Below are 16614 nucleotides of genomic sequence, written 5' to 3'. Positions count from 1 at the left end.
GATCACTTCAAGCTTGTAATTCTGCTTCTTGTTCTTCCCTGACACACAGAGCACAGTCTGACACACTGATCTTTTTACATCCCTGCATGACAGTACCTCTTCTGTTATTTTAATTCATTATTGATAATGCAGAATAAAGCCGAACAAATTGTCAGTTTGCTTCATTCACCCCGATGTCACCAGCAGTAGAAAATAGAATGATTCAGACATGTGTTTATAGTTAATGATAAATCACAATTGTCAATCTAATGCCCACAGTTTAGTGAAACCAAAATAGGTTCAAAAGCAGAGACATGTTTTCTTTAACATAGGTGAGAGGACCCCTTGGACTTAGGTTACTGAGCTAACACTGTCAGGTTAAGACCAATAAAAAGACAATCTGATGAGCTATTATTGCATATTATGGGAGTAGGCAACATATGAAAATTAATTTTAATAGATAGGTACAAAATATGTAAAGTTACTCTTAACTTTTCAGGTTTTTAAAAGAATGTTTCTGTTTAATTAAGATTAACAGGTTAGGTGTACTTTATATTACATGTCTTACAACTCTTTCTATATTGTAACATGGGAAATATTAACTGAAGTTACACAGTAAAACACTTGTCACACCTACCATATGTTACCTGACAATGTAGTTTAGGCAAGAATAAAAGCATTCAATATGCTAAATGCAGGGCCAATATGCTAAGCTTGCTACATATAATTATCTGCAAATTGAGAATGCCATGTTTAAATGGGTTATTAAATGGAAAGTTCAAAGTGAGAATTGTAAGAACTGTTATAAATGTTCAGTTTCTTATACTAACTTTTAACTACTATAGCTAGCAGCCAACACTTACTGTTCTGGGCTTGAAATGGAGGATATTCGAGCCTCTACTGGCAATGCATTACTTCTTGGTTTCTTAACTGGTGGCCTTGGAGGACGTGCCTGTGTACATACATTTATATCAGAAAGAAACTTGTTAGCATTAAAAACAATTACAGACATTATTCCTAAAAAACAATTCTAGGTGTCCAGAGGTTAAAGAATGGATAGTAAAGATTAGACAGTTCAAGCAATAATGAAAATATACGTATGCAGATGGAGGACAGGCTATGCGGTTATGGAACAAACCCAAACAGAGAGCTTGTCATCACTTCAGTTTTAGTTTGTCAACATTCAATGGGTCAAACTTGCTACTAATTATGATTTAAAGGACACCCTGGTCAACCCAGTAGAGACTGGACAAAATCATGAGGCTGTATCAAAGTCAAACACAGGTGCAGTGAAATAATGATGTTGCCTTAACTAATGGATTTAAAATTTTTAATTCTGTTTCGCACCTTCCTAAAAGAAACTTATTTAAGCATTGGAAGCCAGCTACCAACCAATAGCTGCTATTAGGTCATCAAACATACGTCTTGAACTGATCAGAACAGCTCAAGGAAACATTGTTCAATCAGCTAGTGAACTAAGATAGCATCTGTACCTGAGTTAATAAGGACTTCTCCCAACATTACTCATTAACCGTGTCTAAATATAGTGAAATCAACCATTTATATGAAATTTATGGAACATTACAAGAGATATCTGCATCTTGAACTTAGCAGGTGGCAAAATGAAGACAGGTCAGGGACACAAATCCAACAAATGAAAAAAAGACAGCAAGATCCTTGTGTACATAGAACAAAAAATATTTTATGTAGCTTGTAACATGTAACCAATACTCTGCCCCCGTAAAAGAGAATATTTGAGCATTATGAGCAGAAAGAGTTAAAGTAGCTAATTTGTATAAAGCTCACCATGCTGTGTGCATGCTCAAAAGCTGCACATTTAGAAGCCTAAAATCAATGAGTAAGTAGCAAGGAATGATGCCCAAGGCTGTAACCTGAGCAACAGGTTTGCACGGTATCATAGTTTATACACAACACCTGAAGTCCGAGATTGGATTAGGCATTAAGTCAGCCCAGGGTATCGATTCTCTCAAACCACAGATACCTTTATTGTAATGGATTCTCAGCTTTCAGTGGAAGTATTCTGCAATGCAATCATGTGATTCACAAAGAATCCCATGACACATCAATACTGAAGAATATAGCAGCACACGAATGATGAAAAAGTATTTTTCATAGTTCATAATTGGGTTAATCACTTTACAAGTCCGTATATTGCTATGTTTGCAAATATTCTCACTGCAAACCATGCTGCACTTTTCTGGTAAATTAAACTTGCATATTATCTTTCAACAACTGGGACAATCCCAGTAATTAAAGGAGATGGTAGCCTAGTGGTCACGGTATTGGAGTAATCACCCAGAGGTCAAAAGTTTAAATTCCACTATCTAACGTTATGAAATTGACTTCAATAAATCTGGTAATTTGTGGGCTATCATAGAAAAACCGTGAAAGCTGACATAGTTATAAAGATCAGGCAAGGGACCTACCACCCCTGCCTGATCTGGGCCACATTGACTTCAACGTATATGGTGTCTTATTGCCCATGGAACAACTAGTGATAAGCAATAAGCATTGCCTTGTCAGTGTCTTCGACATCCCAAGAGAGCTACTGTAAAGGTTCTATCTAGCAACCTGGTAGACAATATAAGAAATATATTACATGCAGCTGGTAGATTCTACAGTGTATGATACTTAAAAATGTGTGAACAGGAAAGCACTGAGGCTATGCGCAGATTTGACTCTGGTTTGCTTGCCCCTGGTTCAGGCTCCCACTGACAAGCATTTCTCATTCCCTGCCATTCCTCTCAATGTGACTTCTTTCTCTTCCCCATTGCCACTCCTCTGTGGTGCAAGGGTCATCCAATCAGGAAGTGTCAGAATTAAGTGGGAGATGTATTACAGGAAATTGAAATACAGGAAAACAGTTGCCTCTCAGCACCAGAAGGGTCACATGTTAAAAGGTACCAGCTGTTCATTCCAGAGCAAGAGTCTTTATTCCAGCTACCAAAAATGACCATGCATCTTCACGGCACGAGCAAAGAGGGCTTTTCATTCGAAAAAAAAAGTTGATGTCACACGAGAGGCATGGAACTATCACTAAAGAGCAATACTTGCATTCACAGTCATCTGTATTTTGGGATTGTAAATACATACGCCCATTAGTAGTCTATCAATACAAAGTCTTATTCCTCAATGAGCAGAAGCTTATGCAAGAGATTTGAGTGCCACCATACAGGGAGCTGATTTAGATTCAGCTGAGATACAGAGCAGCTTTAAACTGCTGATATTACAGCATAAAAGTCGTGGAACCAATATTTTTGGATGTTATCACCTAATACAGTTACTATTTAAAGGCAATTAAGAAAACTAATAAGTAGCGTGTGGTGCTGCTGGGCTGAAACATGCTCAGAAATGGCATCCAAAGGTATAATTATTGCCAAAAATGTACAAACACTGCATAAAATAGCTGTTAGCCAGTAAACAATGTTTAGTACTATTACAGTCTATAAAATATAGATCAAGTACTTTGTGATGATTAAAATCTATTCTGAATATGGTTCACTAAATAGCTTGCCTCTTTTATTCTTACAGTTTTGTCCACTCCTCCCACCCTGACCCCAACATCCCATGTGCTTCTGTCCTTTTACATAACTTCAGACATCCAGGATTCAACCAGCTGCTTCATTTACAATGTCTCATACCAATAGCACTGTGCTACTCAAAGGGGTAAGCACTGCTTTTATCCCTCCCCCCTCCAAGGTGGTATGTCCCACTCATGAGCCTTGTTGGAACATGATTTCACAACCACAGTGGTGTGAAGCTGCTGTGTTGCTGGCTTCTTTTGTGGCTCATTTTGTTCCCTCGCTGTTTTGCCTATCAGATGCTTTGGACTAGTTTTTATTTATGAACAAGACCAGATAATGAAAGGGATTATCAATTACTGACAGAGACACAAAATGGAACATAATGTCAGTCTTCAAATATATTTAGCAGTTTCCAGTTAAGTTTTTTTTTCCAAATGAACTATTACAGCTGGTTTAAAACCGTTTAAGAGCAATTTCTGATTAATGGGCTCAATGTGAAGAAGTAATAGTAAAGATTCCACAGATGTTGCTTTGTGGGAATTGTTGTACTAGAAACCTGGGAAATGCTTTAGAATAAGTGCCAGGAGCTTGAAAGTCAAATTCTCAAATTTACTGATTTGAATGTTATTTGTATTGACTACTGCCATTCAAGGCTAGAAGTTTAAAACCATAGACAATCTATGTAGTTACAAACCGATTCAGACATCATGTTTGGGAAATATACAACGTTATTTTTAACACCCATCTTCATCACAAAAGATAGGCGAGCGATATTCCCTCAATTGTGGAAAAAAATCCGATTCTACATTCCTTGATGTTCTATAATTTAAAAACAACAAAAGAAATGAACTGACGCATTCATGGCTTTAACTCTGTGTAGAATGCAACAAAAGTTTGGCAGCGAGGGGGAGGGCGTTCAAACCATGACCTCAGTGTAGCCAATGCTACTGAAGAAAAGTAAGGGGTCAGGAAAGGTCAGTCTGTGAACTTACTGAGGAGGGGGCCAGTCCCCAGACAAAGCTGCCCTTCCACACAATGGAGACAGCTTAAGCATGTGAACCCATTGGTAGGAACAGAAGGATTAAGTTTGTGGCAAGTTTGCCTGCACTTGCAACAGGGAGAAACATGGGGGAAAAGAACAACAGAGCTAATTAGCAGAGCTGAGCTGTCAGACCGCAGCTGAATGGCTCAGTGCCAACAAACAAAAGGAGAGGCCTGGCAATCAGCAGGATCGATGGAAAAGACTGCTTCATTAGGGATGATAGAACGAAGAAGGAAAAAAGAGAAAAGAGGCTGTTTAATTAAGCTTGAGCTGGAAGGTGATGCGTGAAGCTTGCCTGTCATCGTGCTGCTAATACTTTCACCTTTCCGCCAGAGCTTTGAAAAGCCAGCGATTACCCCACTAGTGTCAGCCACACCAGATATATCTGGGGAGAAATGCAAAAAAGGATTGGAGCCATAGCCTAAAGGGACTTCAGTGGAGAGTCAGAAAAAAAGCAGATTCCCTACAGTGTTCTGAACCTGACAAATCCAACTGGGCAAAGCTGAATTTGCTTTAGACCCAACTGCACACATTTAATCATTAAATATAAAAATTTAAGCTTACATTCAAAATAGCAGCAACTACAATGCATACAGCAACACAATAACGTGGCACTTTTACATAATGAGTTTATACTTACAAAGATTTGAAATTTGTAGTGATTAACTATAGCTGGATCATTACTAGATCTATAATCATAAGGCACTAATCTTTTTATTTTAAAATATGAAAATAAATATCACACTTTTTAAACGATGTTAATGATTTAACTTGTGTGGGGTATTGCATCATATAGTGCTACACTATACCTCACTGGGTTTATGTCAGGATTATCAAAGTCCTGTTTATGAAGAGTGGTACCAGGATCAACGAACAATGAGTCCTTTCTGACAAGTAACATAAACTCTGTAACAAACCATGATACGTTGAGATTTAATTTATTCTAAAGACTCTTTAAATGCCGAATAAGGCACAAAATGAAGATCTTTAACTTTTAAAAATGCAAATCAATTTTACTTATAAAAGGAGACATGTCAGTAAGATCTGAACCTATGGAGGGAGAGAACCTGCTCTTTGACTGTTCCTGGAATGACACTAGAGAGTTGCTGTGTGCATCGTATTAAGTGCTGCATGATATCTTTTTGACTAATTAACATAATTTTCATTGGTATTAAATATCAAACTGAAAAATGTCCATACTCTGCACTCATTTTGATAAAGCAAAGTGAATTTTAAGTTTTTTAAAGAAGTGTTTTTACTAATAGGTAGGCTATCTTCTAATACAACCATATTAGGTGAATTATAGAGTTGGCATAATTGATAAACTGCAGGGACTTTATGTTCACAGCAGCCAAGCTGAAGTAAGGAAAGTGAATGTAATGTTTACATCAATGAGGAATGTAATGACTGTGATTTTAACAAAATTCAATCTTTTCTCCTCATCTTGCTTGATTTAATTCCAAACCTCAGTACTCCTCATCTACAGCATTTGCTAAAAGCATGAGTCAAACAGCAGAGTTATTAATGGGACATGGCAGGCACACAAACACAGAAACAGAACTCAAAAAAAAGAAAAGATCTGGGTGCAGTGAGATTGTCAGCTATTTCAGGCAACACGACCAAAAGGTAAAATGTTACATTTGAAGGCATTAGTTAAATGGATTTCTATGGGAAGAAGGCTCTCATTCCGTGAGTCATAGGCCCATCATACTTCCATATGGTTTCAATTTGCAGACCTTCTGATATAATATACAAAGTCAGCATTCCATAGCTGTTTGAAAACTTGGAAAAAATGATACTGTACCTGTGCAAGTGTCATAGATTCCACCCCACTGTACCATGCCTAATAAATCAGAATGTTTTTATATATGCTGATGTGATGGCACTGCAGACGCATAGCCTTTGCTCTACTGCGATGTATGTATTAGGGTTGGCAAAATGTGCAGAGTACAATGCTGGCTGGGACATTAGGCCAAACAGTAAAAATCAATGATAATGACACCTCTTATACTAAAGACAGGAGTCGGTTATTTTTTGTTTTTTAATTGATACTATTTTGGCTTTTGCTCTTCTTTTCAAATCAAATCTCAGCTAATATTTGTGCAACTGTCCTTTTGGTCGTTTGGATTAAGAGCAAACTGCAGAGTCCAGGGCAGAGGGTCAAATATGTCCCTATCCCAGTCAGCTAATATGCTTGGCTCCCTATTGCTACAGCTAATGGGTTCAGCACAGATTCTGCTCACTGCTTGTGACTTCCTTGCTGAGCATCACACATTCCTTAATGATCGTCAAAGGCAGTATAATTTTAAAGTGGGTTACTGTATGAAAGATAAAATCAATATTGAAATCTATTGACATGATTGTCTATAATTTTCTTCTACTCTACTTTGGATAATACTGGCTTTTGGTTGTGCATCTGAATTGGTTAAAATGACTGAGAAAGGATATTTCAGTGTCTCTGATTTTTTGCATCCAAATAGTAAACCATAAAAACATTCTTAAAAACAATAGGAAGTGATGAAACGAACAGTTTTTCCTCAGCTTACCTGTTTGTCCATCATTTCAATTGTGCAACAGTGCACACGATTCTAATTTACTATCAATTAATTCTATCCCACTTATTTTTTGCGGTCAAGTTATTTCTGTATTTTTCACTCTTACTTTGTTGGGCAGCATTCCACAGTTGAAAAGCTGACAGATGACCTATTTCCACCACTCTGTAACAAACTAATTTTCCTTCCTTCCCTGCAAGGAAGGGTTTAGTCTCCACTGTCCAACATGACTGAGATAGGAGTTCTGAGTGCAGGAATCATTGTCAACATGTGTCATGTTACTTTGAGACAGTGTGTTTCGTTTGATTAGTAACAAACTACTTCCCCACATGAACTGCAATTTTTGTTGTAGTCATTTGAGTGTGCAGAGCTCACTTCTATATTGCACTGGTCAGGTCAAAAGGCTAGCTTTCCAAACTCTCTTAACATTGAGAAATGGGAAAATATTTCAGAACAATTGCAAAAACTCCCCCACAAAATGCCCCTTGAAATGAGCCACATGCATATAGCAGCGTGGAGCTGTTTAAGAACACTGCACACCTTACGAATATTGCAGGTTATAAATATGTAATTAGCCCAATGAAAAGGTTAGACTACCTCAGAGCATGTACAGCATGCGTGTTTCCTGTGTATAAACACAAACTGCCAAATCCAAGCATGCAGTCGAGGTTAGAGACTTAAATCCAGGTGTTAAAGAATCCCATATCAGCTGCACCGGTGTTACCCAGGATTCTTATGACAACTTGAAGTGAGCAACATTTCTGCCGTGGCTCTATCATAATGCCAATCACAATAAACACCAAACATTAGAAGAATTAGGAAATGGACGAAGAAAGAAGCAAAGTTTCACACCTGTCTGAGAGAAAGCTAAGCACGGATCCAATCCCTTGCTACGAGACCAAATAGCACAAACTGAAGAAAAGGGTAAGTAAAGTCAGCAAAGCAACTTAGGTGGTGTTATACATAATTAGGGAGATACACAACTTCTGTCTACTCACGGGCAAAGTAGCACTGTTTATCTTTGGAGGAGGAGGGCGAGGTGGAGGGACTCTCTCTGGCTGTATCAAAGTGGAAACTTAAACATCAGAACAGAAGCATCCTCCATTTCAATTAAAATAAAAAAAAACATAGCAAGCAACTATAAAATAACACAATTTTGAAATTTGCACATGTTGAGAGTTCATTATCCCAGATACGTATATTCATACCAAGAATTTGATCTGACACAATAGGCTCTAGCAATAACAAACTTTTACATATTTTTAAATAATTTATCCTGTACCAACTTTGAAAAAGGCATTATTTTTAATTATGGAGCAAGAGAAAGGAATAAAAAAAACCAAACAGTCAAAACCCACAGTGAAAATTCTTACATACATATACATAATTTTGTAAGACGTGTCACTTCCATGTAAAGCTGCAGAGCTCCACAATTATTTTTATTCAAATCATGAGTACAGTACTCATCAAATTAAGTAGCTCATGCAGACATCATGATTTAAATCTATTTAGTTTTGTGGAAATAAAGATTGAAACTTTCCTGAACTGAACTTATTTGGATTTTGTTCTACTTCTGTGATACTCACAGCCTGGCCTGTCATTGTAATGTCACTATGTTGGATTACTGGGGATGACATCCAGTATTCATACAAGGGAAGCTGGGAGTTATACTGTAACAACACATGCTGGTTTTCCATCATAAAATTACTAAAGTTGAAATGCACTCCTTTAAGATACTTGGGCTTTAATATGTTTTGTATAGTTTCCTCAATGTTGACTTTTACGAGATTTAGCCAGACCACTTGACTGTATGTTTGCATTAACTGAGCACTCCATCTGTGGAAGAGCAGAAGATTTTACATCTGAAAATTGATGTAGTCTTCCCTAAAATGTGATCCTGTTTAAGATGCCTTAGCAGCAACAATGGAGAATGCAAGAACTGCAACATCTCCACCTTCACAAAGATAAAATGGACCAATCTTTCTAATCATGTATAATTCACACTCACCTCCTCTTTCCTCTCCACTTGATCCTTGGTTACTCTTTAATGTGGACACACTTGACCCATTTCTTTTCACTTTGTTCAAAACACTTTTAGTAGCTTCCAATGTTGATTTTTTTCCCTGCTACATCATGCAATTATTCTTCAAATCTAAGGCCAACAAAATAAATGCAAAAACAGCACTCCTACCCCATGTCTCTTAATAGGGAAAAGGATGAGTTTCCTGGACTGTAGCATAGTAATTAGCACAGGCATTGGGAAACATGTTTATTCCACACCCCGTTTGTGTTTTCAGTCCTATAGCTAAAGTCCTGTGGTATCTGTGCAAGGTGACCGTCAGTGAGGTAAATCTGAGCTATAATGCTAGGAACATATTGCGCTGCGGGTTTAACTCAAGTTAGTGATAAAGTAGATGGTTGGGTTTTTACTTTTCAGGCAGCTGATTTTTAATGTGAGTACAGCCTGGATGATTTAAGTTTAAAGAATGTCACCAGGCAGACCAGTGGGTTAATTGAAAACTTTTAAAATATAGTTTCACACCAGGTATGCATTATAGCACACAGCATGAGAATGCACTCAGGGGTCAAATCATTGACCTAATTTCCAAGTTATGCTGCATTTTGTATCAATGAAACTTTGGGCACTGATGATAAGGTAGAAGTAGTTTAACCTCAAAGTCTATACTGATACTCTAGACAGTATTGAAGAGGGCTGCATTGTCAGAAATGCAGTTCTTCAGATGGTAAGGAAAATGAGGTCTTTCTGTTCAGATGTAGGTTAAAGAAGCTGCAGTACTAGGCATACAACAGGAACTTCTCCCAATATCCGGGCCAATATCAAGCTTCCAGCGAATACCACTAAAGACGGAGTAACTGATCAACCATCCCAAAGCTGTTTTTGAGATGTTAATGGTCTATTTACCTATGTACAAAAGTTACTGCATTTTAAGTACAAATATTGCTTCTATATTCAGGTACTTTAAGAGGCTATGAGAAAATGAAAACAATACCAATAAAATATAAACTATTGCAACAAACTCTCATGTCAGAGATCATTAAATTCCAACTCATTCTGTGACCAAATGTACATTTTCCCAATACTGTATAATTATCATTCATTAGGTTTGAACATTGTTTTTTTAGAAGCAAGTTGTTTAACCAAATGCCTTCTCCAAATAACTGACTAAAATCAAGCTACTCAAGGATGAAAAAAAAATTAAAAATTGAATCTCAAAATAAACCCAAAACAGATTGCCAATTTAATTATCGAAGATGATTGTAAGAATAAATTATTTTAGCTTAGGGAAAGGACGAGACTTTTCTTCCTGAGAATGTGTACTTTTAATTTTCCCAAAAGGTAGGGTGTTCTTCACTGTTCCCAAATATTAATAACCTTCTGTGTTGCAAAACAACCTAGAGAGCTTTGAATATAAACAGGTGGAAATACAATTTTCACACAATCATTTAGCCTAACAGGAAATGAAGCATAAGTTTACTGGAGGAATGGTCTGAGATTTATTTCCCCCCCAGCAATGCTTTGGGACTTCATCCACAAACTGCACAGGGTCAGATTTCATCTGGATTTAATAAAACCCTTCGAGGACAAGGCTATATTTTGGGTATAAAATTGCTAATAAGTTTTTCTTTCCTTAGTTCCGTCTTCGTAAATGACCTGAGGCTCTGCAATTCTGTAGGCTTTATTCTGGTTTATAAACTCAGTATTAGAAATATGTGAAGAATCATTTATTACATTTGCATGACAGAAATGATACCATGTCATACATTTCAAGTAACATTTTAATTAATTGTTACAATGAGCAGCTTACCAATAAAAACTGAAGAAAAAAGAAGTCTATTTTTAGTGATGCTTGAAAGGGTTTATTAGTAATCTGCCTCAGTCTGTGCATCATGCAGTAGTGCCAAATAACAGCCCTAATAGCAAAGAGGCTCAGTGAAGTGTGTTATTTTAAAACAAAAGTCAAGACTGCATTTCAGATCTTTCAAATTTCTGGAACAATGAAAATTAAATTCAGCTATATGTTATAGATCTGCCCTGGTTTTTACTCCATTATGCCTGTCAGTGCAACAGTCAAAATAAATTTAGACTTGAAGTTTAATTTGTTCAGCAATGCGCATTATTTGTTTAGGAGTGCAGAAAAGTAACTATGACAAATGTAAAGTAACTATGACAAATGATACATAGATAGATATCAATATAGAGATAGAGCTTATATTCACTATAAGCAGACTTTTCATTTAATCAAAGTGATTTATATTTTAGGAAGCAGGAGTCTGAGAAGTGATGCTAGAGGAGAATGATTATCCATATTACATTTTTCAGTTCCTTTATAATTTCCTCATATGTCTTCGAGGTCTTTGGGCTATTTACTGTATTCCTTCTGCTCCCGACCATTACCCCTTCACAGAATGCAAGCAACTTACAGGCCGCTATAAATGCCCTTCTGCAATCTGCTAGCCGGTTGTGATGCACATGGTTGTCCAACATACATCAGCCCTTGATGGAAATATGCCTGGCATTCATCTGACACTTCCCTTTAGATGTTGGCAACTCAGTAGTGTGAGTATACTCCTAACTATTAAATGGATTTACTTTGAAATAATACAGCCTTCATTTTATGATTCCTGTAAAATTGGTGAAGCATGTGCTATGGCATGAGTGCACTTAATGTAGTAGCACAGGTGGTGTACTGTGCCAAAATATACAATGCGAATCTATTTCCCCTAATTTGAATAGGGTACAGATACAGAAGTGTGCCCAGAGCATCAGGCCTCCAGCTCAAAATCTGGTGAAGTGGCAGCTCTTAGAAGACAATAGTTTGCCATAAAGGGTAAATCATGATGATGACAGAAAATGGTACAGTTGCTCAGAAAAGCACTGTGGAGATGGGCAACAATGTTTATCTTGATACTGAAGATTTAGGAGTCCTCCTGTAGGAGGTACACCAAGGCAAGTTGGCTCTTTTGGAGCTGAAAACCAACCTGCAGTAAAAGCGCCAGCGTCAGCTGAATGCAAGGGGGTCAGTGATTAAAGCAGTAAACTGGAGATGACAAAAACATATCCACTCTAACACGTCCAAGATACAAGTGGAGGGAGTCTATAAATGTAAGTCCCTGGGTACTGACAGCCATGACCAATTTCACTCAGGGGATGTAACTTGAGAACCTCCTGTCCTTCATTTCAATTATGTAGTTCATTCAAAACATTGTACAGTGTGACATTAAAGGGGAACTTGACAAGCTCCCAAGCGAGGAAGGCATTTTCAATTATTGAGGGTTAGTACTGGTTAAATGAGGCCATGAGGGGTACTGGGCTAGTACAGTCTCCTGCCACTTTGCTCGATTGCCACAGAAACGAGGGGAATTTTCCAGTGTTTTTCCTGAGTTAGCAGTCATTTTTCCCCACTGGTTGCTTTCTATTCCTAGAAGATTATATGGTTACAGTTTGAGAGTTTTTTTTGCACTGTAGAGTGCAACATGCAGCAAAGGGTACATAAAAACCCACTAAAGTATCAAAAACCTACCTCCTCCCTATAAGAAGTCAGCGTAAGCCTCACCCAACTTTTATGGGTGAAGCAAGGGCTGTGAGCAGAGCTTTGTTCAAAGATGTAAAATTTAAAATAGGGTAATTTTCAGTAAAATTTAAATATTAAAATGAGACTGGGTATGTGTGCGGTGCGGTGCCTCCAAATCTCCCATGGGAAAATAGGGCATCCTGCAAATTCTGTGAAGCCCAAAGCCCGAAGGCTCATATCAGGTAGGCAAAAGGTGCAATAGCCACAAAGCATTGTATTGAAGCAAGAATTAGGGGCAGAGAGGAGTTCTACGCATCAGTGGTTCAGATTTTCTTGTCAAAATAATAGGGAGTTAATGACACTTGCTGCTATTTATGCACAAATGATACAACAACTTCAGGTGAGAGGCACATGTGATTAAATGAACTATTATAAGAATGGAGTCTCATTCCTTCAGGTTTTGATTGTTGTTGGAGATTTTAAAAAAGCAAAATTTACACTTTTTTAAAACTTGGTCTCTTTTTCTGTCTCTTATTCTAGCTTTTCTTTCCCTTTGTGTACCTGATTGACATCGAATTCATGCCTTCTATTTCACATTTCCCTATCAGTCCATATGTTGCTAATTTCACAATTCTTCAATCTGACTCGTTAAGGAGGTACACAGTTGTTTGTGCTATTCACTCAGGTCCTAAATGCCCTGAGTTTCCTGATGAGTTATCAGTTCTCACTTTCAGAAACATGAGCAAAGAACTTAAAAATCTAAACATGGAAGGGCAAGTCTATCTAGTGGCTAATGTCATTCATTAGATGCCCAACTACAGCAAATTTTCTGTCCAAAGACAGAAATTAACTTCTCCAAGGCTGGTTAAGCGGTGAAATTTGTTGACTTATGCCACAGAGGCAAACACCTATCAACAGGAGAAAAATAATCTGTTGGCCATGGGCTACAAATGCAAGCATCCGATCTTGCGGACAAGTTTGCTAGGCACTAAATCTTCCAACGGTCAAATAATAGCATAGCTGCAATTTAATTGTACGAAGCTAAACCTTACTATTAAAAAATAGACAGAAAAAATACTAAAAATAGCAGGTCATGTCAACATCCATAAAGGAAATAGACTGGTTATGTTTTCCTTACTGTTAGAATTTTGCTTAACCAAAATAGGAATTTAAATTAAAAATTCGCATTGCCTCCTATTACACTGGCTAATTCTGATCACAAAAGCAAACACAGCCATGAGACTGAGCGCTCACTTTATTCACCATATTACCTCATCAATAGCCAGGGTTACACTGGCAATGCTGTTGAGAATATAATCAAAGGACCCAGCCAGGATTGGTTCTAAGAAAATACATTTTTTTCTCTGATATTAGCCTGCAATTTTTTGTAGCATCATACTTGCTCTGACACTTTTTTTCCTTTCCCCCTCATTTAACTTCAATCTGCTTAAACGCTCTCCATGAGCTAGGAAGATGACCATGAGTATTCAGCATTTGCTTTTCCTTGTTTATGCTCAGTCAGCAGGAGGTACGTTTCCAAAGGAAATAGAGGTCAAAGGGTCAAGTCTACCTCAAGACGATTTACTTCATTAAGGTCCAACACCTAATATGGTGGCCTGCTCAGAACAAATGATGAAGATACCTCTATCAATTAACTTAAAAATTGTATGGATTTCTTCTCCTTCAGCTACAGTCAGAGAGAAGGTAAAAAGCTGGGCCCTGGCTGGACAAACTGTGAGCCATTAAAAAAACTCATTATCAATGTATCATTATCAGTGTATGGGATATTACAGAAAACACCTGCAATATCCCACTTGTATTGGTTAGTCAAATACTTGCTGTCAGCATGAACAAATCACCTTACTTCACTTTTTACCAAAAAATTTTTAATTAGTAGTTGACAAATGCTTCTTCATGCAAAAAAGAATATACATCAGCAATAACAGATAAATAGGTCAACATTGTTTTTTCTTCAGACTTAATCTATGAATGTCAAAAACTCAGGGAACATGCAACTAACCAATTTGTACCGACTACACACTAGTCCTGTAATATCTGTTTGACAGGAATGACATTTTCCACTGCTTAGGACAGAAATCCTGTGACATTTTTATTCATGGCAGCGTATGCCCTTGTAATGATCAGCTCTGGCCGATCTGCTTACTGCAGCAGCCCTGGAGCCCTCCGAGAACAAATAAGCAGTGGAGGTGCCAGCAGTCCAACCTCCTTATTAAACACCACCAGGCTCCTAACGAAGTGCAACTGTTGGAAATTCAGAGAGTAAAACCCTCAAGGGCACCTCTGGCACATGACTGCTTGCATAATTTTTAACTTCTCAAGAACTAGGCAGCTGACAACCTAGCATTTTTCAATCTAAGGTAAGATTGTGTGGTTTCACTGCTACCAAGTTTACATTTGCGTCAATAGTGCATTTTAAGAATCAATGAAGAAAATGTAATGTTTATGAATAATTGACTTTTAAAACAGCCAGTCAGTCTTCCAAACAATAAGCCTTACTAAGTTATGCTAAAACCAGTACTTCAAAAAATAACCTTTAATAAGTTATATTAAAAGCACATGCAATTTCAAAACTTGCTTTCTGGCTCTGTGTAATGGAACAGCTTACACGTTGCTGGGTTCACCATGTAATTTTCCAGTGGTCAGTTCACTGGAACATGCATAATAGATTTGAGTTACTACACTGAAAGAGAAAATTTATATTGAAAGTATTCTCTCTCCTCTGCACTATATTGCTTGTTTCCAAAATAAGTCAGCAAACTATTACAGTCACGTTCTATGGAATTGGGAACTTCTGAATTTTACCAAGAGGAAGTCAAATCTTTGAAAGAAACTCTTCCAGCTCTTACAATGGACCAACGACTGCATATGTCTCTTATCACTGAGAACAAGCTAAATACAGGTCTAGGATCTCCATAAACATCATTGTGTGGAATTCTGTCTGTGCCCATTGTACAACCGAACCAAGTTTGGGTTGAGATGCCAGTACCAGTCACCTCCTCTACAGGCAACTTGCAGGTGAGAAAGTCACTTTCACAAAGTTTGCCTTGCTGGCAGCAGCTATCAGTTAGGATTCAGGGAGGGAGGATGCAGTGAACAATGGGGATTGGGCCATGGGGTGGGGAGGGGGTAAATTGCAAGGACTGTGGAGTTGGGCGGTGGGGGGCATTTACTACTTAAAAAAATCATATAAACAAACATACTTTTATTTGGCTTTCGCAGGGAAAGAATCCTGAACAGGACAGGCCTGACACCTGCCCCACTTAGGAGTAAAAAATTTTGTAGAAGGGTCCTTCAAGAGGCATTAGGTAGCTCATTAGCACTTTTTGAAATATTCACAGGATGTGAGTGTCACTAACAAGGACAGCATTTATTGCCCATCCCTAATTGCCCTTGAGAAAGAGCCAAGGGGCCAATGCTTGTTTTAAGTAGCCACCTGGAACACTTAAACAATGGGCTCCATGCCTACTAAATTGGTCTGCTTTGTACTGTTTTATGCCTGAAAAATACATCCACCCATAAAGAACAGGGTCACATACTATTTTTTGGGCAGTGAACTGTTAAGCTAATGACCATTATCAGATCCAGCAAAATAAACAATCCTTTTTTTACTCATTCATGTGATTTTTGATGTCACTGGCAGGGTCACTATTGATTTCCCATCTCCGATTAACCTTAAGGTGGTGGTGGTGAGCCACCTTCTTGAACCGCTGCAGTCCATGTGTTCTTAGAAAGGGAGTTCCAGGATTTTGACCCAGCGACAGTGAAGGAATGGCGAATGGAATCTGGAGGTTACTACAAGGCAGCAACAAATTAAAGTGTTGATCTGACATTGAACTCCAGGAGGTTTTACCAGTGCCATCTCAACCCACTCCACTGACGTGCACTACCAGGAATAAAAATCACATGATTTCCATCCTAAGCACTGGACAACATTGTTCCTA

General features: G+C 37.9%; 1 protein-coding gene across 8 annotated transcripts in view; it reads right to left on the bottom strand.

Annotated features, from left to right (window-relative positions):
* Positions 1–16614, bottom strand: part of LOC121281034 (DENN domain-containing protein 1A-like) — a 607528-nt gene that overhangs the window by 30421 nt on the left and 560493 nt on the right. For 4 of the 8 annotated variants that reach the window (XM_041193614.1, XM_041193619.1, XM_041193615.1 and 1 more), the window contains exons 20-21: positions 8117–8176; positions 843–931 (exon numbers count right to left, since the gene is read on the bottom strand). In XM_041193614.1, the coding sequence (XP_041049548.1) occupies positions 843–931; positions 8117–8176 (149 nt within the window). The remainder of the gene's footprint in view (positions 1–842; positions 932–8116; positions 8177–16614) is intronic. The other 4 variants (XM_041193616.1, XM_041193620.1, XM_041193617.1 and 1 more) reach the window with 1 other exon arrangement.

The sequence above is a fragment of the Carcharodon carcharias genome, chromosome 8 (genome assembly GCF_017639515.1).
Source record: "Carcharodon carcharias isolate sCarCar2 chromosome 8, sCarCar2.pri, whole genome shotgun sequence".
Lineage (NCBI taxonomy): Eukaryota > Metazoa > Chordata > Chondrichthyes > Lamniformes > Lamnidae > Carcharodon > Carcharodon carcharias.
This window is presented reverse-complemented; position numbering and strand designations above follow the sequence as displayed.